General features: G+C 40.6%; 2 protein-coding genes across 5 annotated transcripts in view; one reads left to right on the forward strand and one right to left on the reverse strand.

The window, feature by feature from the left end:
* Positions 1 to 282: 282 nt before the first annotated feature.
* On the reverse strand, positions 283 to 21920 carry pnpla3 (patatin-like phospholipase domain containing 3). Its single transcript, XM_022220251.2, is given in 10 exon segments — positions 283 to 2301; positions 3463 to 3570; positions 3703 to 3835; positions 4984 to 5100; positions 5230 to 5290; positions 11970 to 12179; positions 17638 to 17703; positions 17786 to 18018; positions 20485 to 20571; positions 20574 to 21920. Coding segments are annotated over 10 exon segments (1359 nt in total). The 5' UTR covers positions 20680 to 21920; the 3' UTR covers positions 283 to 2063.
* A 454-nt stretch (positions 21921 to 22374) lies between these two features.
* Positions 22375 to 27894, forward strand: part of sult4a1 (sulfotransferase family 4A, member 1) — a 101515-nt gene continuing 95995 nt past the window's right edge. For all 4 annotated transcript variants that reach the window (XM_051954507.1, XM_051954533.1, XM_051954522.1 and 1 more), the window contains exon 1: positions 22375 to 22742. In XM_051954507.1, the coding sequence (XP_051810467.1) occupies positions 22574 to 22742 (169 nt within the window). In that variant the 5' untranslated portion in view covers positions 22375 to 22573. The remainder of the gene's footprint in view (positions 22743 to 27894) is intronic.

Consider the following 27894-nt stretch of genomic DNA (forward strand, 5'->3'; position numbering starts at 1 on the left):
CCAGGAAACAAACTGATAAAACGTACCTTGTCCCGGCCGTTATCCGTTTTTGGTGTTTAGACCCCAAATTGAAAATAGAATGACGGCGACGTACACGGACCTTGGTGGTGTTGAGTGACTTGAAGAATCATCTGTTTAAAATTACTCTGGTTGTTTGTTTCTGTCTGAAAGTTGGTTGGTAACTCCTGAGGCAGCACAGACAGACAACTTTGTATTCACCATAATAGAGTGTTTCTGTTTAGAAATGCTCTTTACAATCAAACAATCCAAAAAAAATTTGAGTCAGTTACTTGAAATTGTTTTATCTTACAATAACACAGTGTATGAACATACCTATACATTCAAGTGATAAGTGACATGAGACAGATATAAGCTGAAGGTTTAAGAAAGTTACATATTTAGTTGATGTTTGAAGCATAAAGAAGGCAGCACAGCCTCTGCAGCAGACATACGTTATGGGTCTGTCTTCAAAGTGTTATTTTCTTTAAAAAAACAACATATTAAACAATAATTGTGGCATGTGCAAACGTTTGGATTTGCTGAGCCAGTACACAGTAGCCCAGCCAGTCTTCCTTGCAGAGCATGTGTATATTTCAGTGTAGCCAATGAAAACACTGCTATTAAAAACACTGGTTGCACAGTCAGCGACTTCATTTGGCAAATGAAGTCAAATCAATCAATTACTGTATTACTTTACACAATCATTACAGAGAGTTTGCAGCTGTGTCAAAAACCTACCAGTTGCCACCTGGCACCAAAGATGCAGGTCAGCTGCTGGTTTTACATGTAGAAAATGGGCTGGACTAACCTACAACTAAGCATTGGTTAATAATGTTAGTGGCTGATGAGTAAAGTGAATGATTTTACGTGCCTTATCTATATTTGTGTCAATATTTGATGCTCCGATACACTGTAAACTGTCATAAATTGTCATTTTACATGATCTCAGCTAAGGAATGTAACTGAGATGAACTGTATGCTAATGAGGTGGCTTTAACTTCAGTCATAATGAGGTGGTGATGCTATTCCCCAACTCCTGCTGTGTAATGGTAGCACATCTGTCATATGTATGTACTAAGCCAGATAAATGTCTGTTTTTTCTATTTTGGAAGGTCTTCCATTCAGACTCAAACTGCATTTCTCCTGGTTGTTCTGTATCAAAGCCAGGACTGAAATCTGTCTCTTGCTGAAGATTCATATATTTTCATTTAAATATAGGTATATATTGTCTCATTGCACTTCACATAGTAAGGTGACGACCTTACAGTAGTACAAAGAGAATCCAAGAAATGTTCCTGAGCAGCACTTAGTGACAGTGGGAAGAAAAAAACTCCCTTTTAACAGAAAGAAAAGACTCCAGCAGCACCCGGCTCAAGGAGGGCAACCATCTGCCTTGACCAGTTGGAGTGAAGATGGAGCGGACAGACAAATGACAAATGATGGCATAAACAGCACTGATCCCATCCACCTGCACTATAGCTGTTACAGTCTGAACTCAGCAAGGAATTGGAGCAAAGTAAAGTGTACTATCTAGGAACATAATGCTATCAACCTGACATGTCAAGGAATATAAGCTACCAGAGAGCTACCAGGTTGTCAAAGTCACTCTGTGTAAAACTGACAGATATTAGACCTGTATTTTGGTCGTTCAATATGGCTGCCAGAAGCCACATAAAAGCAGAGCTATCACACAACTGTTAAAATCCACTAACATTATTAATAGAAGATACAGAACTATTTGTAAAGACAGAATAAAAGAAGTGAAATGGAATGAGTGCTACTTCTGAGTACATTTAAAACTAACAGGTAGGTAGGTTTGTAGTTTTCTGTGCTGTGCATCAAAACGGGTCTTCTTTGATCCTGAGTGAGTTGCAATGCTTCTATCCTCCATCTTCAGCATCATATGCTGGGTGCTGCCTGGAGTGTTCAGAGTCAACGTGGCCAACGCTTATGCACCATTGATCATTTTTTCTATTTTTTAACCACTCATCAGTCCAGCTGCACCTCACCCATGGAGTTAAAATGGGACCACATCGTTGGTAAAGTTCAGGACCTGAATTGCTTTACTGCGGTGCAAGGCTGGGAGACTCATCCTGCGAGCCGACAAAGAAGCAGACTTGCTGTGGTGACGAGGGGGCGATAAGAGGAGGATGGGGTTCGGTGGAGGAAGATTTGGGGATCTCCCAGTAGTTGCCGTGGAGATCAAAGGAGGACAGAGCAGGCAGGATGTCTCTCGGCATGGGGCTGTCACACTCTGAAGGTAGAGGCGGCTCGCTCAGGCATTTCCTCAGGCATGGCTCACTGTATAGACATATGAATAAGAGAGATTTTAGACAACAAACAGATGAACCAGGCAGCAAACTTCAATACAGAAACAGCTGTTAACCGAAAATGTTCCATCAGCACCGCAACATCTGGTGTAATAACAGCTCCAGATGTTAGGCTTTAGTATGCTTTAAACAAATGTTTCATCTCACCTGCTGCACTCAAAATATATGCATAGAAATAATGCAAACAGCAAAATAAAGAATGACAAAAATAGAGCTATACATGGAGCAAATGCATAAGCAAACAAAGAAAAAAAAAACACTCCAAAAATATTTAATAAAAGTAATAACTGGGAAGACTTAGGAGGAGTCAGAAGAGATTAGACACTTGGCTTTTAGTAAGATACACCAGGCACTTAAACAGTTCAAAGTAGCATTTAATGTTAGACTTTTGCAAATAAATTAACGTTTGTTACATTCACGCTAAAACAAGTTCATAAAATGCTGATTAAGTCGAATAGTGCCACGTAAATCTCTCTGTATTTTAAAGTACACCAGTTTTATATCTGGTTTCTTTAGTAGCATTCCTACACTGAAACATCAGTAGCTAAGCGTTTCATGTTTACTCATTTTAACCTTCTAAATATTGTCATGAATCTTATAATGTCTCACTAAAGCCTAACCCTCAGACTGGAATTGTCTCATTATAACTGATTTTGCCCTGGAGCAGCTCCAGTTAGGCGGTGAGTCAATCTGTTCGCACCTGTTCTACAAGAAAAGCACTCAGAAAGCACTCGGAGAGGCTGCTCCGTCGTTATATGATTTCCGACAGACGAAATCTTTAAACAATTTGTAGTCCGCAGCGGTCAATTTTAGTAGGATCACAATCCTGTGATCGCAGGCAGCTGATGTAGTGTGTATTTGTAGTCATGGTTACAGTGATGCTGTGCCGCTTTCTTGTAATGACACAGAAATCTTTAACAAATCTGTGAATCCAGACTATAAGCTGCATCTCTGCCAAAATCTAATCACTTTGTCCTCGTGTCATTTGTGACATTCCTTGAAAATTTCATCCAAATCCACTAGTCTGGTTTTGAGGAATTTTGTGAACAGGCAGAGTTGTTTGATCATCACATAACTCCACTGCGTTCGTTGGCAGAGTAAAAATGACCCTGTATAGAAAGCCCTCCATTACCTGATAGAGTGGACTGATTGTCCTTTCCAGGCCTGTCGGTACACGTTACCTGCCACACCAAACAGCCAGCGCACATCAGCTGGCACCTCTGGGATCCACTCCACAAACCTGGTCCAAAGCAGAAATGACATTATTTACACTAACAGCTTGACATGATCCCTGCTCCTGTGAAATGTGGAACTCCACTGCTTAAAGATGAGATCCTGTCACTGTGTCACTGAGACCTTCTGTAGTCCTCACCTCTGGGCCACTGAGTAGGCTGACTGTACAGGAAGAGTGTACGGCATGAGCATGTAGGAAGCCACTCTCACTGGCAGCATCTTGGACACCTTGGCGTAGAGTCCAGATTTATCTTGGCAAGCCTCGCAGAATACTGAGAAACATGCAGAGAACAGGACCAATCAGCCACAGGCCATGTTTACACTGTTATTTCCACACTGGTTTAAAGATACATTATGTAATCTGTTCGGATATAATCTGATGTAGATCTACCAAAAAGGCCAACAGAGTCTGTGATCACTGCAAAAACTCAAAATCTTACCAAATCTTTTTGTCTTATTTTTAGTGAAAATGTCTCATCTCACTTGATTTAAGATAAATTCACTTAACAAGTGACATTTCAGCAAATGGAGGGACTTGCTTTAAGACAATGCATCTTAAATATCTTGTTAAGTCAAACAATCTGGCAGTTTTCTTGTTTTAACCGTCGTGTCATCCTGCGGGTCAAATAGACCCATTTTAAAGTGTGAAAATGTGGAAAAAATAATAAATTTCACAGTGAAGATTTCCACATTTTCAACATTTTTGGGGAGATTTTTGAACATTTTTTGATGGAAAAAAATATGTTAAAAAAATGTTTCTTTAAGAACATTCACATAAAAATCAACCAAAATCCAGCGAATTTCACTGGATTTTGGTTGGTTTTTATGTGAATGTTCCTAAAAAAAATATTACAAGTTTTACTGATATATGTGGAATCACTTTAGATTTTTTTAGGATTTTTTTGGGAAGATTTTTATTCATTTATATTAAATATGAAATATTTACAACTTCCTTAGATTTTTTTTATTTTTAAACTTTTTAAAAGTTTTATTGCTTGCTGAATTTGGGGATTTTTTAAAATAAAACTTTTAAGGGAAACTTTGAAGGAATTTTCTTAATGGAAATTTTACAAATTCTTTTATAAATTTGGGGGAATTGTTTGCTGATTTTTTGGACATTTTTTTAGACAAGGAAACAATATTTTCTGATGCTGGTAAAATTTAGCTTAAAATAAGTTTTCCCAGCTAATTTTAAGATCTCAATATTCTAAATATCATATCTTATTTCAGGAAATCTTACCAAGCCATTTTCACTTGTTCTATTGGCTGATTTTTTCACTTATTTCAAGGTAAAAGTTCTTTGAAATAAGTTTTTTTTCCCCTTGTTTTGAGAGGAGCATTTTTTCCAGTGATAACACCACACCTTTTTTGATCGGTGTGGGCAGAGCAATCTTCTCATCCAGCCACCAGTGTTGCTTACGCAGCAGGAGGAGCCGCCGGAGCATCCACTCCTTGGTTGTTTCTGTTTGTTTGCAGCAGCTGGCGGGGCTCTCTGGCAGGGCAGGGCCGGGGGTTGGATGCTGCAGCATCAGCAGGTCTGGCATCACAAAACACGACATCAATGACAGTCCAAAAGTCAAGCTAGAGGCTGATAGGGATGTGTCGCAATGAGGTGATTTCATTTGAGCATTTCAAAGAAGCCATGGCAACACAGTAAAGTACTCACTGTTTTCTTCTAGGAAGCGTAGAGCATCTTTGTAACCACTCTGACACATCTCTGCCAGTACCTGTAGAGAGGAACAAAGTACATCTTTTATGCTTAAAAGAATGGATTTTCCTTGCACACATGGGGGAATTTTGACCCTGCCATTTTCCACCGTTGTCTGCTTCCGTTGCCATATCTAATCACAGTTAGGTAGGCTGTTTTGTGTTGCAAAAGTGCATATGTATTGATATGTAAACAACTGCACAGGAAACAGATGAAGCTTCATGATCTTTAACTGAACAGATATGTAGCTTCTGAGACAAGGATAACAAGAAGCTATCTCCTACACAAACATAAATATGTATAAACACATTCTCTTACATTATGTACACTACCGTTCAAAAGTTTGGGGTCACTTACTAGCATTTTTTTTTTCAATGAAGATAACATTAAATGAATGATAAATCCAGTGTAGACATTGTTAATGTGGTAAATGACTATTGTAGCTGGAAACGGCTGATTTTTAATGGAAAATCTCCATAGGGGTACAGAGGAACATTTCCAGCAACCATCACTCCTGTGTTCCAATGCTACATTGTGTTAGCTAATGCTGTTGAAAGGCTCATTGATGATTAGAAAACCCTTGTGCAGTTATGTTAGCACATGGATAAAAGTGTGAGTTTTCATGGAGAACATGAAGTTGGCTGGGTGACCCCAAACTTTATAACAGTAGTGTATGTGTAAACATTCACATCTAAAATAACTGAGCTTTAAAAGGAACACGTAGGAATATTTTAGACACACTTCATTCAGTTTTAGAAGAGGACTGATGCTTTCCATTTGAATGTGAGTGGGTGTGACACAGACCACAGACTAAGAAGGGGAAAACTTGCAGGCTCAAGGTTCAGCAAGCTGTCTCAAAGTTCAAACATATGTTTCACCATGTTTTCTTTAACCAAACATGAACTGATACCGCTTTTTGCAATATGTTTTTCTTTTCTTAGTTAATATTTCCCTCCACACAAATAAAGTGAAACAAACTTATCACAATGAAAAAATAACACCATTTATCAGAAATTGTCAGTCTGTAAACTACTTATCACTATTCTCTTGGGAATATGAATAACATCTAGGATGAACTGCAGGCTACATGTAGGCAAGTATGATAACATATCAGAGTGACTGAGAGGAAAAACATTCGAGCAAAAAAAATAAATGTAATGTGGCTCAAAAACGTGGGGGTTAAATTTTAAAATGAATAATCAAAGAAGCTCAACTTTGACTTTATTAGCTTTAATTTCCTTTACTGACTGGGAATCGAACTGAGACCGCAGCAGTGAGAGTGCTGAATGCTAACCACAAGACCATCAGGCCACAGATTTTGAAAATAACATTTTAACATGCAATTTGTCATGTACATGTACTGAGCGGGAGCTACATGGCAGTTAGCTTAGCTTAGCATAAAGACTTAAGAGGGAAAAAAACTAGCTTAGCACAGGGTTTAACATGTTGCATCTTGTTTATGTAATTTGAAACATAAGGCTCACAATTTGAGGTTTGACAGTAGCATGTAGCTCATCTTACTCTGATCAAAGATTTTAATATGGTCATTTCACAAGACACCAAAACAAGGACTCTTCTATGCTTTTTAAGAGTACATTTCAAAATGTATTTACAGTATTCTAAAGTCTGGTTATGTTTTGGTGGCTGAACAGTGATTAGTGGTTAGCACTTTCACCTTGCAGCTAGAAGATCCCTGGTTCTTGTCCCGGCCTTCCAGGGATCTTTCTGCATGTAGTTTCCATGTTCTCCCTGTGCCTGTGTGGGTTTTCTCCAGGTTCTCCAGCTTCCTCCCACAGTCCACAGACATGCTGAGGTTAATTGGTGATTCTAAATTGTCTGTAGGTGTGAATGTGAGTGTGATTGTTTGTCTCTACATGTAGTCCTGTGATAGACTGGTGAACTGTCCAGGTGTCTCCTGTCTTCACCCTCAGTCAACTGGGATAGACTCCAGCCCCCCATGACCCTCATAAGGATTAAGCGATGGATGGATGGATGGATGGATGGATGGTTCTGTTTTCCAACATAGTACAGAGCTGCAAGCTGATACAAATTATGGATCAACTGCTATTTTTAAGGGGATTGTTTTGTTGAACATTAATCATTCAGCATTTACAGCCTATTATTTGTGACATTCAATCAGATAGTGCTGTGGATAGGACCTTGCTTGAGGCCTAAGAATGATGACTACAGACAGAAAGAGGTGGCTGCGTCACAGCTAAAGTGGTGGATTTTTTAGTTTTTTTCTAATCAGAAAACTGCTGAATATTGGATACAATAATCAGAGAGTGTGACAATAGATCTGGCCCTAATACACAGCGATGCATCTGCCATTCATTTCAAAGATATCCTCATATGTTAAATAGCCAACATGAAACTGATCTTCTATCACTAATTCTATGACATGCCTCTATGTTTAGTTTTAACATTAGGTAAGAGCAACTTCTTTAAAACAAGCAAGCTCTGACATCAGTAGGAGTTCTCACAGCCAATCAACAGGCTGTAATGGTCAGACCACAGAGGTCATGGATAGAAATACACGCATGAGCCAAGTGTGTGTGTTTGTAGAGAGGAGTGACTGGCTCAGGCATGTATGGGCAGACTTGTTTTTCAGTGAAGTAATTCCTCCCTCTAGGAATGTGCTGAGGACACACATGGCTCACACTCAGATTTGTGAGTTCAATTACATAACTGTGGGATCCGGTTATAACACACACACACGCACACACACACACACACACACACACACACACACACACACACACACACACGTGAGCAGAGTGGGAGTGGCTGTGCAACAACAACAAAGCAAACAGGTGGACTCAAAAAAAGTCAAAGCTCGCAAGATCTTAGACAGCGATCGTCACAGGTGCAGAGGCTACCAATACAAAACATGGAATAAAGAAGAGCGAGAGCAGGAGAAGACAAGAAGCTGGAGGGACGTCCACAATACCGGTTTGTGTCAGGTGAAGGAATAAAGAAGAATCTGAACCGAAAACATCTTAAATCAAAGTGGTGTGTGTGATAATGAAAAAATGACACTCAGCTCTTGTGTGAGTCTGACTGACTTTATCCATTTCTGGCAATGAGATTGAACAAATCTGCAAGTTGCTATGGAGTCAAAGTGTGGATTTACTTTGTTTAATCCTGGTGTGGTGCAGCCGTCTGCTATCCTAAGACCACATCTGTCTGCCTTGGAGAATGTGGGTCTTCTCACCAGTGGATGTAGCAGATGTTTCCAGATTAAAGCTAATGTGGCCTGTAGCTTGTGCAGGATGACAGGGGATCTGGGACGGCTGTGGAAACTTTCTCGAGGCAGCAACAGCTACATAACCAACACTAAAAGACAGCACTTTGACTTCTGCAGACACTGTGGCAACATGTAGTAATTGTGGGATAGTGGTGACAGTAAAGTAGTGTGACATCAAATAAGCAAGCTGACTCTGTAATATCAGCTGCATAAAAGTAGAATCAGTTAACACCACACACTACTGATCATACTCGTTCAAGAAAGTCTGTGGCATCAAAACTTTAGTTTATTAGACTAAACGAGGTTGCTTTTCACTGCCTGCTCATCATCTTGTGCATTTGCAAGAAGTAGAAAAAAGCTGATCCAGTCTATTCCAGTGTGGTGTATTATCTTCTATTTATTTCCCTGCAGCTTATCAAAAAATGTGACTTACACGAATCACAATTGCTTTTAGCTGTTAGGATTTAGTCAGCCTCACACGTGAACAAGGTGCTGTGGATGAATCTGCAGGGTGATTGGGTCAGCCGGCGAGTTGCCCCAGATGGAGATGCCGAATGCAGTTAGGAGAACATCTGTTGCAGGCGGATTATGTCTGTACGTACTTCTGGTCAGGCTGCAAAATAAACGCCTAAATGAGAGCTTAAGCTTGTCACTATTCACATGTCCCTTTGTGTGACTCCTTGTTTACCCAAATCTGTATAACAGAGCTGGAAAATACAAAGTAAGCATGACATGGGATATGAAGCAGTTTTAAATAAGCTACAATTTACCTTTAAAGATGCATTTTTCATCGATTCAGGGGCAGCGAACAAGCCAAAAACACAACATTTACTCTACCGTTCAAAAGTTTGGGGTCACTTAAAAATGTCCTTGCTTTTGAAAGAAAAGCAGTTTCTGTCAATCTACAAAACATTAAATGAATGATAAATCCAGTGTAGACATTGTTAATGTGGTAAATGACTATTCTAGCTGGAAACGGCTGACATTTAATTTAAGACATGAAGTTGTCTGGGTGACCCCTAACTTTTGAACGGTAGTGTACATATTATAACCTTGCAAACTTTGACGCTATATACGGGCTCAATCGATTCCTTGAGTTATTATTGATTATTTGAGTAATTAAATTACTAAAATTCCTCGACACAAAATTCTCTAAATCAAGGCTTTGTTTAATCCACTACATACTAAATCCCAGGTCACTAACTGGTGGACCATGGTCTGAGTCTGGACCCAGACTTCATCCAATACGGACCCTGACCTCTAATCAATAAATTACAAGGGAATTTTAAATTTGACGCTTCTATTTTAACCAGCGCAGCTTTTCTAGCGTTTATGGCATTTATCAGATCAGAGGTTGAACTATGAAGAGAGTTTAACACAGTCAGACTCTCTTTGTGCGAGTTCGACAAAAACTAAACCCTCAGTCAGAGTTAACAGGTATGAAGGAGGTTTTCAGCTTTCTTTGTTAACTCAAGACTTTCTGCTTCAAACATCACACAAATAGAAGTGTTTAACCATCATTTCACTTGCTTTCTGCACAAAATTAACAGATCGTGTTCAGCTGCTTCAGTCAACAGGTTGTTTTCTTGGAATATTAAAATTTATGACGGTAAAAAGCATTGCTACCAGACGCCCCGGTAGTTCGACTGGTTGAGCAGGTGACCCAAAAACAGGGACTATAGTTGCTGAGTCACAAGTTCAAATCCGCCTCATGGCCCTTTACTGCAGGTCTTCTCCCCACTTTCCTGTCTCTCTTCCTGCTGTTCCACCAATAAAGCACCCCAAAAAAGCACTACTACTGGAAATGATGTAAGACAGGAATGCTGGTAGAAAACTGTTTAACGTGTGTTAATGTATTTACTTTACCAATCAATGCAGCTGATTATTGACAACAGACAGCTGCACAATAAAACTATCAGACTTCATACATTTAAACATGATATTATATTGAAGTGCATGTACACCCCTCAAAAGTTTTAGGACGCTTTCTCATTCATTTGAATAAGAAAGCGTCCTAAAACTTTTGACAGGGGGTGTAGGTCTGACACTGACTCATAATGAAGGAAATCTCTATTAACTGCTGAAATAATCGATAGAATACTCGATTACTAAAATAATCAATATCTGCAGCCCTATACTGGCTCTTTCTTTACGTATTTCCCTATTTCCACCAGCTCCTCGCTAACCTTGCCTGTTCCATACAACATCATCAGGAAGTCTCTTACAGGTTTGTGAGGGTAAAGATCAAAACAATGAGCAGCAGTGGACATTTTTGTGTGATAAGATGCTCACTGTGTCATAATAGGTGATTATATTGCCCTAAATCATTCTACTGATGCTATTGATCTTTCCCAGTGGAATATTATCGGGTGGATAAGGGTGAAGGTGAAGGGTTAGAGTTAAGGGAAGCTTACAGATTTAGATGCTAGTTCACTGTGAGTTTATTACTATTGTCACACTAGACAAAGAGCTATTGTAGATATACAAATATTAACGGGAGCACAACAAGCTTCTGAATCTCAAGCAGCTACTTGGTGTCTTTTTTCTGCTCACATTTCAATTGGTGTGGGCTCATTGATCCTTTTAACGTATCAGCGCGACTCATATTTGCGGGTTCATTATTACACACAGATGAAAATATTGCACAAAAAACGGCCATAATCCAACCTTGGACATCCAGATGAAACAAGCCAGTAAAATATTGTGTCCAAAACATGTCTTGAAGTCGGTATATAATCCACGAATAGGTCGTTTTCGAGGAAATGCACCTCGCGATGCGCGTCCAATATTCCCTGTATTTTTCGTCATATTTTTATTTACAAATAAAATATTAGCGATTTTTTTTGTACTGAAAATGGCTGGAATTTACTGCACCTTACAGGGCTATGATGCGTTGTCTTAAAACGAGTCCCTCCATCTGCTGAAATGTCACTTGTTAAGTGAATTTATCTAAAATCAAGTGGGATGAGACATTTGGACTAAAAATAAAACTTAGTGAGATTTGGAGTTTTTGCAGTGCATAACTGAGAACTGAGTCAAGTTTGGGTCAAAGAGCAGAGATTTTTTTTTAGTTTTTTTTTTTTTACAGAATTTGGTTACTATCAAAGGGTTTAGCTTTGGTGATTTTTCAAATGACACACGCAGAAGAAAGTAATTTTGACGAAATATCAAATGTTAAGCTTCGATTTGGTTAAGACACCCAACAACACGTCACAGATGACTAGTTCAAGGATCGCTGGAAAGTTATAATTCCAAAAATCCCTTTTGTTTTTACCATTTCTACATCTGAAAAGAATACTGAGGTAAGGGAAATATTAACATCAAGTCAGAACTCTGAGCCACAGTTTTCATTTTCACCTTATTCAAGAGCATTTTGCCACACACTATCAGCTGCAGCTTCCACTCCATCTGCTGAAGCAGAATATCCCAGTAGTGCTTGTGTGCTGCCTACCTTGGGCTCTGGCGGAAACAGCGCTCTGCTGAGGCGATACATGTTGCCCAGATTGAGCTGGATGCTGGTGTTGGTGAAACGCAGCTCGTGGAAGCTGGTGGAGTTGTCTCGGGGACAGATGTCACTTTCACCACAGAAAGGAGAGATGGTGATGGTGTTCTTCAGCTCCGACTGCGGCAGGTTGTCACTGATCCCACCATCCACGTACCGCTGAAGACGCACAAAAACAGACAGGATTAATCCCTGTACTTACTTTGATTCACAAGCTCAGCTAGTTGAATTTTATGTTTACTTTCTACACTGTTAATCTGTGTTACAGGATGATATGAGAGGCTCCAGGTAAAAACTATTCATAGTGTTCTGTACTGTTGTACCGTGTTATATTTACATAAATTGGTCACATATTTTGAACAGCTGTCTCTTTGGTCTGTCAATGTTCACAAAAATCATCAGAGAAAACACTTTGAAAATTAGGACTTACCCATCGGAAATGATACAAGGAACGACTGATTAAATTGTGGGGGTGTTTCTGAGTCCCGTCAATTCCCACCATCTGCTACATATTTAGTCACATGATTCGGTATCCGTACATAACGTACACATGCATAACACACACCTGAGCTCAGCGTAAGATCATTTTGTTTGTGGGTACATCTGTATTAAATGGACACATTCTATGTTGTTGAGATTTCTGATCATCAATAACTAATAACAAAATGTTGCATTCCGAAAAAAAATTGCTTTTCTGACATTGTCATATAGGAGAATGAACAGCCTTGGTGGAGTACTGCGTTCTCTGAGTGCTTTTCTACTTTATTTATGTAATCAAATGCTCCAATTCCATTTCACACTCATCCTCTGAAATGTTGTAAAATGAAAGGAGGGCTTTCTCATTTAAAGCGTATAAAATGTCACATAGAAGGAATTAACCTGGTTTTGGGTGCCAGTTGTAAAATCCCATCGGCCTGGCGTACATGCTGGTAGCAGCAAATGTAGCCTCTGTGTCTGGAAGTGCCAGTCTGACAGGATGTAGGTCAGTGAGGCAATGGGAGTCAGAGTGGTTCACAGTGCATATTATATTAGTGTATATTATATATTTACTAATCTATATATAAACCTATATTATCTAATCCTCTTACAGCATTTTAGACATATTTGGATTCTTATCCATCATGTTGGACAGGGAAGTGTCTGTCTGTTGTCCAGTTCATTCTGCAGCAGGACAACAAGACCAGACACACAGTCATAAAGAACTATTTTAAACTACAAGAAGAGCTTCAAGTCCTGAGAGTAGCTCATCCATTCCATCCATTCTCTATACACCGCTTTGTCCTCACTTGGGTCGCGGTGGGTGCTGGAGCCTATCCCAGCTGACTCGGGCGAAGGCAGGGGACACCCTGGACAGGTCGCCAGTCTGTCACAGGGCTACATATACAGACAAAAAATCCCACTCACATTCACACCTATGGGCAATTTAGAGTAACCAATTAACCTCAGCATATTTTTGGACTGTGGGAGGAAGCCGGAGTGCCCACGCATGCACAGGAAGAACATGCAAACTCCATGCAGAAAGATCCCAGGCCGGGATTTGAACCAGGGATCTTCTTGCTGCAAGGTGAAAGTGCTAACCAGTACTCCACTGTGCAGCCCTGGACTGACATTTGAAAAGCATAAATAAGAGCTGGTAAAATGTCAAAATAGTCCTGAAATACAAAGGCAAGTGCTCTTAATCAAGAAAAGTAAAGAAATAAACTATAAATTCCCAAGTCTTATAAGATGCAAAGAGTAAAAAGGATAGAGCTGAACATAATGTTGTAATGTGATATATTGATTAACAGTATATAACTACATTCAAATAGTAGTTTATTTAGTCTTACGACTCGCATCTAGGCTGTGAAGCTCAATCACAGTAAATCACAAAATTAAATCTCTGACAAACACCGTCTTTGTGGACATCACGGTGCATTTCACCCTGAAAAGAGACTCTTGTTATGGTCTTGGTGCCAAAGTTCACTGTCAAAACACCACAGGGAACACAGAGAATCCTGTAAGATGCTGCCACACTTCGCTCAGCTGTTTACATGTTACAAAACCTACTGTGAGATCACATATTGTGTCTGCACGAGTTATCTGCACATTGTGTACTTTCTGCTGCTCAGAAAGCCTGACGGCCCACAGCCCAGTGAAGTGTGACTCACTAACTTTGTACATGAATGTTCACTCTCGTAACACAGGAGTCTACATAGCACATGCAGTTGTTCAATTTACACCTCACATTAGCTATAATTTCATTAGTTTTGACATTTCCCCTGCTTGCCTGCTGCTGAGAATACCGTATTTTGTGTCCTGTATTCTTTTTGTGAGAGGTCAGCTGCTTTCCAGGGTTCTCGCCAGCGCATTTCAGCGTAACGGCCCGTTACGCTGTCAGTTTAAAAGATTACGCTGTGATTAGGGCCGCTACGCTGTTATTTTGACAGATCAGGGTTCTCGCCAGCGCATTTCAAAGATTACGCTGTTATTATGAGAGTGTGTGGCTCCATCATGAGAGAGGGAGAGAGAGCAGCGTGTGTGTGTGGGAGAGAGGGGGAGAGTGAGATATCCGAGCGACCCTGAATGCAGTGTGAGCGAGAGAGACAGCAGTCGGTTCGGTAGAGGAGGAGAGAAGGTGTGTAGTTGCTGGGTTGGCGGTACTGTGTGGTTCAGCCACTGTTGATAAGGCTGCAGTGTTCTTCGATACGGCTGGGCTCCTGTGTCTTTGCCTCTACGGCTGCTGAGGAAGTGAAGGGGGTTAACCCCGGGCTTCCTGACCACGGTCGGGGGCCGAAAAGGAAGGGTTAACACTGTGATTAGGGCCGCAACCAGGGATGGCTGATATAAATGGGCTAACAGGGCTAAGCCCTCCCGGGCCAACACAAAAAAGATGAGAAAATTGTTTTTCAAATAACTTACAACAGGTGAAAACAAAGGTAGCAACAACACCAATCAGTCAAAAGAAAAACATAGAATATCTCTAAATGGGCTTATTTTTTACAGCCCCAGCAGATACCGTCTGCTTTCATTCATTTCGTTCTTGTAAGTGATTGACAGGTGTCATGTCCTGCCCCCGTGATTTACTGATCATTTGGGCTAACTTCGGTCAGCCCACAGGCCTTTGACGCAGCGAGAAAAGGTTAAGCTATGGCGGGCGTTCGCATGAACGAGGTGGATTATTTGCTTTCATGTCCATTTTTCTCAATGTCTTTGGAGGAAAAGCTGGAAGTTAAGAGACTGGGATCACATCGGCCGTCGATGTGAGCTTCTTTTCAAATAGGGTAGGCCCATGTTGACTTGTTAAAGGACTGTGACACCTTGTTTTTGCTGAAGTCATCTGTTGTACTGAAGGCGTGTTTTGCACTATATGTCGCCAAACAGTTGTAATAACACAGTTGCAGCAGGCTATTTGTGGGCAGTCGTTGCAGTTGGAACATGTTTAGTAGTGGTGTGTGTGTGTGTGTGTGTGTGTGTGTGTGTGTGTGTGTGTGTGTGTGGGAGAGTGAGTGAGTGAGAGAGAGTGTTGATGTAGAGCACTAATAAAGTATAGTGTACCTGTAATTGATGTAACTGTGTGTATCATAGGTGATGTTGCTTTTGCAGCTGTGTTAACCATTTAATTGGTATTATGCATTTGTTAGCCCACCCAACAAATTTCACCATCAGCCGCCCCTGGCCGCTACACTGTTATTTTGACAGATAATGCCATGTGCGTTTGTTTTTATCGACTGGGTGCCTATCTAGGTTAATTTATGTCTCCCCATCTCAGCCGTACTTTCCTGTCGATTGACTCGTTCCCGTCTATTCGTCTATTGTGCGCGCAAGCGCATGCGGGAGGACCTGCCGTTACGCTGAAAAAAAATCCTGGTGAGAACCCTGCTTTCAGTATTTTCTCTGGAACTTTCACTGTAACTTCAGATCTTTAATTGCAGTCAGGAGTTCAACTGACTCCTCCATATAAACTGTAGCTTCTATATTTGACTTTTCCTCCACTGCTCGGCTGCTCTTAACATGGAACTGACAGTTTAACATGTTTCGTCCTGTCACAATGAAGTTCAACCGCTTTAACCACTTTCACTTCATATTAGTCGTAGCTATAATTATTTATGACGTCGCCAAGGAACGCAGCTGAGTTATGTCATGATCGGCATTGGTTTGTTTGTCTGTCTGTCTGTCTGTTAGCAACATTACTCAAAAATGGACAAATGGATTTGGATGAAATTTTCAGGGAAGGTCAGAAATGACACAAGGACCAAGTGATTAGATTTTAGCAGTGATGCGGCTTAAAGTCTGGATCCACGGATTTGTTAAAGATTTCTGCATCATTGTGAGATAGCAGCACAGTGTCACTGTAAAAATGACAACAAGTGAATACTACATTAGCTGCCTGCTTACGATCACATGATTGTGATCCTACTAAAAAATCCATCGCTGTGGACCATGAATTGTTTAAAGATTTCATCTGTCGGAAATCACACAACATCTACACAGCCTCGGCAGAGTACTGCGTTCTCTGAGTACTTTTCTTGTTAATGAATATGTTTACCGTTTTCAGATTTTATATTTGACGGACACTTTGGCTGCTTTTACATTTCAGATGACACCTTCAGTGCTCATGCTTTTTACTAATAGCGTTCATAAACTACTGAATTATTCCAACCCTGTCTGCCTGTGTCTGTACAAACAAATGGCTTTCACAGGTGTGTTCAGGTTAGAGGTGTTTTGAAAAGTCCAAATTCTCTCATTCCAGTGTCTTATATTTTATTCTCTTTTTTCCTTTGTGGCATTAAAGAATACAAGACATTTGAAGACATCATTTTGTCCTTTAGGAAGCACGGATCATGTTTCATCATTTTCTGACATTACATTTCAGCTGTGTAGGAGTGTCATTTCTACACAGAGTTGGATTATTCTATGTATTTTTAGAACACTTTGCCTTTCGCTTGATGTTGTTGATCTGCTCTGATTGTATTCTACTCAGCCCTTGTCTTGCTATAATTACATAAGTGGATGTTAGTCCATTCTGATGGACTTAAATGGGATTGGGCATTACCTGGCAACAAAAGAGAGGGAATTGGTCTGATTACTGGATGATATCACTGCCAAAGTCCAAACCACAGTGAGGTGAACCTGCAAAAGGCTGATCAGGATGATTTGAAATGAAAAACTCAACGATCTCACAGCACTTTTGCCTCAACATTCCTTCATCATTTCAGTGAATCATATATGGAAACTGCAGCAGCTGTAAAGTTCTGTTTTTTGGACTGAACAGAATGCTGACAAATTTTGGATGAATTTTTGGCTTACAGCTGCAAGTCAGTCTTCTAAATACATAACATGATCTCAAGATTGTTTTCACATTTACACTCTCACGCAACACACATTTCCCTCTCTGATATCTGACAAATTGTTTTTCAACTTTGCTATTGCTACATCTTTTCTTCCCCATTCAAGCTTCCTTTTTTTTTTGACTTTTTTTTAGTCACATGAGTGCCCCTGCTTCCCATTAAAGTGTGTTGATCTTATGTAATGAACTAGATTATGGTGCAGTTCTAGGAGGACCATGATAACTGTGCATTCCTAAAGTCAAAGTCAAAGTGAAACCCTGATGGTTGATGATTCAGCTAAAGACACCTACCACTCCTCTGAAGGATGGAGGGATGAGCCCGCAGTAAATGGGAATGAAGCAGCTACAGATCAGTGCCTGTGGACAGATGAGATCACCAAGTTAAACCAGAGTCAGTCCATTTCCCATTGCATGTAAGGTAACCAGCGCTTCCCCACACCTGGATGAGCTCTTCTTTGGAGCTGAACTCCGACACCAGCACATTCTCCCCATCGGAAACCCTGGTCAGAGAAACACACAGCCGCCCTGAGGCCAGGACGTGAGCATCTGAGGGTAGATCGCGAGTCAAGCCAGACCTTATCACCTTTACCAGGTTGAAGGTTGGGTGAAGAGGGCCCAGGTTTCTCTTCCTGGCCTCCTTCGCCACCTCGAGCACATCTTCACAGCATTTAGCTGGGAAAGAAGGGGTAAAAGGAAAAGTTTAAGACTCACAGCTACACCTCTGCTTTAAAGATCAACACATATTCTCTGAGGTTTCTAGAAGTCAGTGACCAGCAGTGGCCTGGGTGAGCCCTCGTCTGGCTGTTTTCCCAGGTATGCTGATGTCACTGTGGTTTTTATTGGTCAGTGTGCACAGGTCAATCAGGAGCCTCACGTGTTTACTGATATCAGTCCGTATGACTGCAAAGTGAAAGGACGGATCGAACACAAGTACAGGCATGCAGTTTGATTACCCAGCTGTTCATTTTATATTGAAACATGACTAAACATGTACATTACAGTCAAAAGTTTGCACACACTTTCTCATTCAATAGTTTTTATTTGATTATTTTGTGCATTGCAGATTAATACTGAAGACATCAAAACTATAAAATAATACATAGGGAATTATAGTGTAAACAAAAAAGTGTTAGTCTTCAGTACTAATCTACAATGTCGAAAACAATACAAATATATAAAAAGCATTGAAGTGTCCAAACTTTTGACTGGTGGTGTATCAATGAAGGACATTACCAACCCACTCTGCATACTCTAGTTATATCAGCTGTGCATCTGGCTATGCGGCAGTTTGTAGCCTTATTCTATGATTAACAGTCTTACACATCTGATAATGCCTGACACATAACATCTAATCTTGTATAGACAGTAAAATAGATTGCTTTACGCTGCTTTGACCTGAAAGAATAAACATGGCTTACTAATTATGCATAAATGTGAATTTACATTTAATTTGAAATGCACACTAGGTTTCCTGTCAGACTATCTGAGGCTCAAAAAGCCTTTTGCTTTACTTTCAGAGCTGGTCAATGAATAGATTTCACAACAAAATCACTATTTGACACAGTGAACAGACTGCGATTGAGGATGCACTTCATGCAGCACGTCTGACTAACAGTCAATGTATTTGCAACTTCATGCCGTGTCAGTCAAGCTTTTTATGGTATCTTATGTGGTGATGCTCCATTGAAGGTGATTAATCTATTACACAGTGAATACAGAACTAAAACAGGACAAATTATATTGCAGATCAATTTGCAACATCAGGAAAATTAAAATTAGGCAGTTCTTCCTTAATCCTTCAGCCCTACTTTCTAGGATCTTATCCACTAGTCTCTTCTATTTTCTATTTTTTATGTTGGTTATCGTGTTCTTTTGTGTCCTGATTCTATTTAATAGTATTGTCCTGAGCTGTTTATCTAGATTTTACTGTAAATCTCTTTGTAATATTTTTTTTTGCAAAACGCCTCGGATATAAATGTCTATTATTAGTTTATTAATACCAATTAAATTTCATATTAACATGACATTCAGATTAAGTATATTTTCAACAATGACAGACAGTGGTAAAGTACATTGGGGATATATTTAGGTATTTCTGTATGCAAAAATAGACCTTGATTTCAGTGTTGTAAACTGAAATCTAATGAAATTTGCAGATCTAACGTGTTTTCTCACACCAACTGAACCTATATAAACAAATACATATAAAAAGGTATAGAAAGCAGATTAAACCAAAACGAAAAATAAGTACACTGACAGTCATTAAAAACTTTGACACCATATTTTTCAACATAATTTTTATTTTGAAGCCCGAAACTGGATTTTCTTCATATGAATCATTTGTTTAGCATATTGGCATACAGAAACAAAATCTGAAGTTTCAAGAATGATTTTAAAATAAAGAATTTCACAAAACGGCACCTGCCAAACACAAAGTCACAACAGTCAATACCGAGTATGGCCTCCATTTGCTTCGATGCAGGCAGCAATCCGTCAGCACATGCTTTGGACCAGGCTTCTGATTGTGGGTTGGGAACAGCCCATACGCCTGGCTACATCACTGTAGCTCAAACCGCCTCCACCATACCCAGTGCCCGGAGACGTTGTTCATGTGATAGACGCGGCATGATGCTGTTCACTGACTAACAATGGTGGCCTTTTTTGGGCCTTTACGCCTTCAAAACCCATTCTCAAATTGTGCAGATACTCACTGAGTATTGCTTGGCGTGTATTTGGTTCACTTTTGCAAAGTGACCAACCCATGTGCAATGAATCATGACAAATGACAACTCATCATTATCTCAATTACCAGGGGACTAGATCATCAGTAAATCCACAATGAATAATTACAATCCCCCTACAAGTAGAATTCTGCGTACATTTCTACCTCAAAGTTTCTATTGACTGTCAGTATACAATATACTGGAATATGCAAGTTCAGCCTGTTTCCTCTCACCTGTAACTACGTGAAAGAAGAACACACACACAGTTATATATTGGATTGAAATAGGTTAAATTCAATCTTTAAAAACCAACAAACATGCCTGCCCTATATTCTCCAGTAACCTTTCTAGCATACGCTGCCTTCAGATCCCCTATAAAAGCTCCGGGCTGCCGAGCTACAGCGGGGTGTCTTACTTATAGCTGCTTGGCTGGCGAGCACCGAGGCGGTCAGAGCACCGGCCGAGGCTCCGTACAGCTTGGTGGCCCCTTTGACAAGGAATGCGCTTTCTCCAGCAGGCAACTGGCCACTCCGATGTGGTAAATCCCCAGGAAGCCGCACCCGGCGAAAGACAGGTTCCAGCCGTTGTTAAGGTCGAACATGCGGGGCATGCCGGGCTGGGGGTCCCTGAGAGCGGACGGTTTACCGGGTCGCTGCAGCTGTGAAGAGAACTCGGCCCGCTTTCACTGCCGCTAGTGAACGCAACTTAACTCAAACAGGTCAGCAGCTGGCCTCTAAAACAGCGTGTGGTGCGTTCAGGTGCTGTGGACCCTTCACAACTCCCAATGTCAACCAAAGAGTGCTGCTTAATTTTGCTGCTATTTCACACATAATTGTAGCTACTGTTGAAATAATAAATATGCTGTAAAATAATTATTTATTCACTAGCTAGCAAAGGTGCCAATAGATTTATCACGCACGTTAAACTGCTTTCTTTCCGACTGGAGAAGTGACGCAGCTTCGATTAGATTTACGACGTACATGAATGCAATACAAATTACTTAGACAACGATTGGATTCTGCACGTCTATCAATTCGCTGTCCACATAAGAGCCAATCAGCAGCGAGGAGGCTGGACAACACGCTGTGGCGTCACCACGCTGATGAGAAGAAGTAAATAACAGAAAGCAAAACACAGAACAGCCTGGCCAGATTTCTCAGAAACTCGTCCTGTCCAATCATAGCGCTCATTATACATTTTAAACTACACATCTTAACAAGCTTATGAACAGATGTAGTACTGAGCATTGTGAAGTAAATACTGAGAAGTGCTCCATAAATAATCATGTTTTCAAAGATATTTTATTAGACATGCATATTTTTGGAACCGAAGCAAACTGAATAGTTAGGTATATAATAATAGCCTACATTAACATTTATCCATCCATCCATCCTTGTATTCATTTCTATATTGTCTAAGGCTGTGGTGTGCTGGAGCCTATCCCAGCTGACACTGTATGAGAGCTGTGGATAACAGAACTGTGTGTGAACTCCAGGTTAAATAGATGATCTGTGGGGCTTGCAGTCTGCAGTGTTGTTTGACTGTTTCAGGTCGTTGCCACGCTGAGATTTTAACTGTTCCTCAAGTCTCAGGCTGCTGCACTCTGGAGCAGGTTATTTTCAACATCTGATCTGGCAGCATTCACTGCTCCCTAAGCTCTAACCAGCTGTCCTGTCCCTGCTGCTATAGCATGATGCTGCTTCCACCATGCTTCGCTATAAGTATAAAAAGCAAAGGATGTTAATACTTTTGTAAATAAGATATTTTAGCTGTGACCTTGAATAACTTTACAAAAACCCTAAAAACATGCTTCCACATTGTCAAGATGCATCCTGCATTGTAAATTCCCAATTTTATCCATTGAAAATTAAATCTGCAACTCATAAAGTATCCAAAAGTGAAGCGATTTAAATGCTTTGGGAGGGACTGTTCATAAAAAGAAAAACATCAGTCAGTAACCTTTATAAAACCATGTGAACACTATAAGACCGTCATAAGACTGTCAGTGAACACTACAGAACGGATATAGATACAGTTAAAGTTATAATTAGACCCCACTGATGGATTTATTTTACTACTGCAGCACAGCTTCATAAACACCCCTTAGATAATATCAATGATGATGAGGCTGAAAGAGGATTACACCATCAAATCCTTATTAGAAGCCCGATACGTTCCAGCTGGACATGGGTGTGTGTGCGACATGTTGGGAAACCTCCTTCCTCAGCGGGAGCGCGTATCCTCGTGCCCGCAGAGAGTGGTCCTGATGCTGGGACTCGTGCGCGCGCATTACATCACTTCTCCCCTGCGTGATTGGCTGCGGGTCATCTCGTTCGCCTGCCGTGCAGCACCCAGCCTCAGCATCCTGGCAGCGGCGTTCCAGGTCACCGGCAGCAGCAGCATCTCGCTCCTCAGCTCTGAGTTTATAAGATAAAACAGAAGCCGTAGCTGTTCACGGGTGTGTGCGCCTTTTCCTTGTCTTGCACTGGCGGCTCGTATACAGGATGGCTGAGAGCGAGGCAGACACGCCGAGCACGCCGATTGAGTTTGAGAGCAAATACTTCGAGTTTGATGGAGTGCGGCTGCCGCCCTTCTGCAGAGGGAAGATGGAGGAGATCGCCAACTTCTCCCTCAGAAGTAGCGACATATGGATTGTCACCTACCCAAAGTCAGGTAAACAGCCTTGCAGTGCTGAACTTGTCGCCTCTTTCTCGGCTGCATCGCTGCTCTCTGCTGCAGCGTCTCTGCAGGCTTCCCATGTTATTATCAAAGTTTTACAACATAGATAAAACATAGGGCGGCCAAATGCACACCCTGCATTAGTCATAGGTTTCATAGCGTAAAAAGCGCACAGGTCACTGCACTGTTGTAATTCAGTGTTCATAGGCTGCGCGATAGCTGTGGGTGGATCACAGTAATATCTGTATTTATATCGCGCTTGTGCAGCAGAACAACACCTCACAGGCCTCTAATAAGCCTTTATAAGCTGTATTTCACAATCAGATGACAGCAAATGCACAAGTCAGACCAGAGTGAATGGGTTGATGCCTGGCTCTAGTGCACCAGTCAGACTACACGTCCAATCTCGCCTCCATCCTCCACCATGTGGAAGTTGATGTTTACATCCGGCCTCATTGCGCAGAGCTGCTGCAGGCCGCTTGTCGTGCGCGGTGCACTGCTGTGTTCTGGGTGGGTCCGGTCATGTGACGGCTGGTGGGCAGCTGGAGCTCTGTCAGTGTGCACAGGAGACCACACGGACACTAGTTCAGAACAGAAGAACACCTGTCTAGCCTATAGAGGACGAGTAAACACTCACCAAAACAACAGAAAACCTAAGCTGACTCAAAGACATTTCCCCAAACTTGAATGTGGTTTATGCACCTTGATATATAACAAGCCTGATAACGATTAGCATTACAAAAATTAATGCATCTCTGTTCATTTTTGTTTCAAAACATAGACTGATCCAGTATGTTTCTTAAAATGCAGCCTTACTGAAGCTTAAATTTACTATAAATTAAAAGAATAGCTTAACACAAACTCATTAACACTTGAAATGCATGTTTGGTGTTAGTGATAATGTGGAAGCTGAGGGACATCCACATAATAAAGAATCACAATAGTCCAAACTAGGAGCTACAAATCCATGAACTAGTTTCCATTCTGAGACATGATGTTCCTGATTTTAACAATGTTGCATAAGTGACAGAAGGCCACCATATACACTTGTTTTATGTGAATTGCGGGACATATCCTGCTCAAAAATAACTCCAGGGTTCTTCAGAGATGTAAGTAATACAGTAGCCTAGTACTACTATAGTAGTAAAATCTTTAAAATAATTATTGGAGTATTGTTTCTTGAAGAAGGATAATAAGTCTTTAGCTTGAATTTACTCACATTTGTTGAGAAGGACATTAGTATTTAGCCATTAGCAACTACAGTGGTGCCCAGTAGAACTCTGTCCAGAGAGGTCAACAGGGGTGAAGGCAGGTTAACGTGGCCAGGCTGAGACCATTCCTCATATTAGGGTGTACCAATATCTTGTTAAAAATTTCACCTATTTTTTTTTATTTTTAGTTATTTCTTTTGTTGTTCTTACTCTTATCATTTGCTTATGTAGGCAAGACTGCAATGAAGAACTCAAATACTGTATAATAAGATTTTTTCATGTAGTCCTCATTAATTCATTGATTAACAATCTGGAACAGTTGCCTAAATTTAAAGTAGTCAACAAAGCTTATACGATACTTATATTACAAATTATATAAAATAAATGCATGTAAGACTTCTTTATCAAAGTGTTCTTGTTCTGCTCAGGACACCCTCCTAGTTGAGACATCACACTGTGTCCATCCAACCTTTAGTTTATTCGTTTTGGCTGCAGGTTCTGGGTCAGTCTTGCATTGTTCAGCTGTTTGTATCACTTGTTTACAAGGTTTTGCAAAGCAGGTTTCGTTTTTACAATCCCAAACTACTGCCTAACTACCTGTGGTTAAATGGAGGCTGGTTGTGCTGTTAAATTGCATCTCTGGAGACATAGTCACACAGAAAAGTGCCTGCCAGAAAGACAGTGGTTACTGTACGTATCTCCAGTTCTAGGAGTGCTCTTGTAGCCTTCTAATGGGCTTCAGTTCTGGTTGTGTGGGATGGCTTAATTTTAGTCTAGTGGCTGTGGCAACCCCCAGTTCAATCTCTTAGCTTAGCATTTAGAAAAGATTGAAGAAATGATCCTATCATTAAGGTACTGATTGAAAGGTAAATCCTTTTTAATACTGGGAACTTGTTGTTTTTATCTTCTGAATCACACTGAAATGTTCATCTTAATTACCAAGCATGCATTATTGGAAGCTAAAAAATGTCAGTTTTACTTTGCTGAGTGGAGGAATGAGACTAAACATAATAAATCCACTGGAATGTCTGCGTTGGAATAGCTAGTGTGAATGGGTATGTCTGAAGCTGTGTTGTAACATGCCTAAAAATAGAAGGGTATGAAAACAATGCTAGATATAGTAGATGGGTCAGAGGATTTAATGAGTCAAAGCTAATGACTCAGTGAAAGTATACTGTGTACTGTGTAGGGCTTCACTGAAACAATGAACAACACTGCAGGGTTGTGAATGCACAAACACACTTGTGAGAGTATTGGTGCACCATACTGCGGTACACATTCTGTTACATGATACAGTGACAGAAAGCAGTAGAGTCATACTCCTGTGTGTAGCATCGATTTGTGCTTCATCTGCTCGTCTCACAACATCCACGGAGGCTGTGTTCTGGCTGTAGGCTCAGTGTGTGAAGGCAAGCATGATAATGTCAAATCAAATGATAAAAAAGATACAAAATGTCCTCTCATTTGTTTATCCGTTTCATACATTTTAAGGCTTTCTGGGCGTCAAGAAAACCTTTTTGGTTGATCCAACTAATTACAGTTGAGAAGTGATTTTCAGAAGACTGGAACTGAACTGTAAACACTTATATTACTCCCCACATTTATAAGTTCATCAGTCACCAGACTGTGGCTGAACAAATGTAATGTCTTTGAAGTCTGTAAATCAGTGCATCATATCTTTATTTTAGGTCCAGTAAAATTGTCTGGTGATGTATAAACCTAGCCTCACACAGCATCAGTAAATAAATGATATTTATGGTTTTTTTTTTTAAATGAGGCTCAGACTCACTGATGTCTGTAAAGGTCAGGCTTAAAAGTATGAAACATATCAGTCTGGCCACAGGCACCATGAACACTGGCTGGTCTAACTTTGGCACGGCAGGATTCAGAGTGTTACCTCACATTTGCAGACAAAAACAGCAAATGACTCATCTCAGCTTGGTGTCCTTGGAATGCATCTGGCTTCTCTTTAGCTCATCTGCACTTATCCACTGCATTAATGTTTTAAGGTGATGTCTTTCTGCATCCAGGGGATCTTCATGTTTGAGATTTAAATGATCTTCATTGTGGTAAAACGTTCACTCTTCCTACTGCTTTCTGCCCCCTGCTTATTGTTAGTGTATTCTTCCTCCACTGGTGCAGTGAGAAGAAAGCACATGGCAAGCCACATGGTTGGGATTCTGCAGAGCCATGATGCCATTGGTTCACATGTGACAGTCTTGGCCAATCGGATTCACTGAATTCTATAAGCCAAGTGGAGGGGGAGAGAAGTGTGATGTTGCTCTACAGCTGTATGATGACAGTGACTGTTTTGACAGCAGCCCTATGCTCAGTCATGTCTCCATCCAGGTGGTAAACCCCTGCACTGCACTGCACAAGCACTTAAATCACAGAGGGCTGGTGGAATCAGCAACACTGACATACAGCAGTGGAGACAGAGAGTCCTCTACTCTGGCTGTGTGCTGTGCAAATGAAAACGATTCTTTTTTAAGAGGAACCCCGCCAGTTTTGCATGCCACTTTACTAGTCGTGAGGAGGACTTCAGCTAACTAGAAAAGCGCTCAGAGAGCACAGTACTCCCCCAAGACTGTTCATTCCCACACATAGCATTGTCAGATATGTAGCTTTGTTTGTTTTTTTTTAGAAATGCATCATTTGTTTATTAGTTATTGATGATCAGAAATCACAGCAACAAAGAATGTGTCCATTTAATATAGATGTACCCACAAACAAAATGACCTTGTGCTGAACACAGGCGTGTGTTTTCCATGTGTACGTTAGGTACGGATACTGAATGGTGTGATCTAAATATGTAACGGGTGACGGGAATTGGTGGGACTCAGAAACACCCCCACAATTTCAGTTAATAATAAGTCCTGGTAAGTCTGCAGCAGTGGATTTTTAGTAGGATCACACTCATGTGATCTTCAGCAGGCAGCTGATGTAGTGTTTACTTGTTGTCATGGTTACAGTGACACCATGACAATATCTCGCATATAATACAGCAATCTTTAACAAATCCATGGATCCAGACTATAAGCTGCATCACTGCAAAAATCTAATCACTTGGTTCTTGTGCCATTTCTGACCTTCCCTTAAAATTTCATCCACATCTGTTAATCCATTTTTGGTAATGTTGCCAACGGACAGACAAACCAACGCCGATCATAACTCTTCTGCGTTCCTTGCCGGAGTAATTACAAATGTTTTTTCTGATTTTTTTTCAATATCATCTAGTGTTCATTAAAACAGTCCTGAAGCTTGTGCCTTCTCCACCAAATGTAATGAGCAGCATTTTGCTTCCAGATTTTCCCATCAGATAGTAAAGCAGCACTACAGATACATTTATTAGACCAATGGCAATGCATGTAGACCATCCCAGCTGGTGTTTGCATGTGATCCTCTGCTTGTCTGCCACTACTGGGTCATGAAAACATCTCACTGAGCTCCAGGGCAACACATGTCACTTTGGTTCCTACATACATTTAGTGCCCTAGAAAACTTTGTTGTTTGGAATCTGAAGTCCTCCCAAGTTGATGACTTCATTTAGTAACCTCAGATATTCTCTGTATCCCTTTTTATCCCACTTTTATTTGGAAGCCACTTCTGATGTTTTTGAATTTCAAACTCAGTTGAAGCCCTGTAAGACCTCATACACTGATACAAATGATTTCTTTCTGAATGAGAAAGCCTTTTTGGGAAACTGACACAAAAGTCTTTCTTATATCATTTACTTGGTTTTGCAACCAGCCTTTGGCTCCTCCTACCTGCCTTCCTTCTCTGAGAGAGAATAGTAAGACTCATTATGTCAGCCTTCAATACAGAGAATTGACGAGCCCTCGGATTATTTCTAAGTTAGTGTGGTAAATTGATTGCTCTGTGTTAAAACCTTGAGCCGTTACTTTTCCTCTGTGTGAAGCAGTGTCTTTCAGCTT

Source organism: Acanthochromis polyacanthus, chromosome 1 (genome assembly GCF_021347895.1).
Source record: "Acanthochromis polyacanthus isolate Apoly-LR-REF ecotype Palm Island chromosome 1, KAUST_Apoly_ChrSc, whole genome shotgun sequence".
Classification (NCBI taxonomy): Eukaryota; Metazoa; Chordata; class Actinopteri; family Pomacentridae; genus Acanthochromis; species Acanthochromis polyacanthus.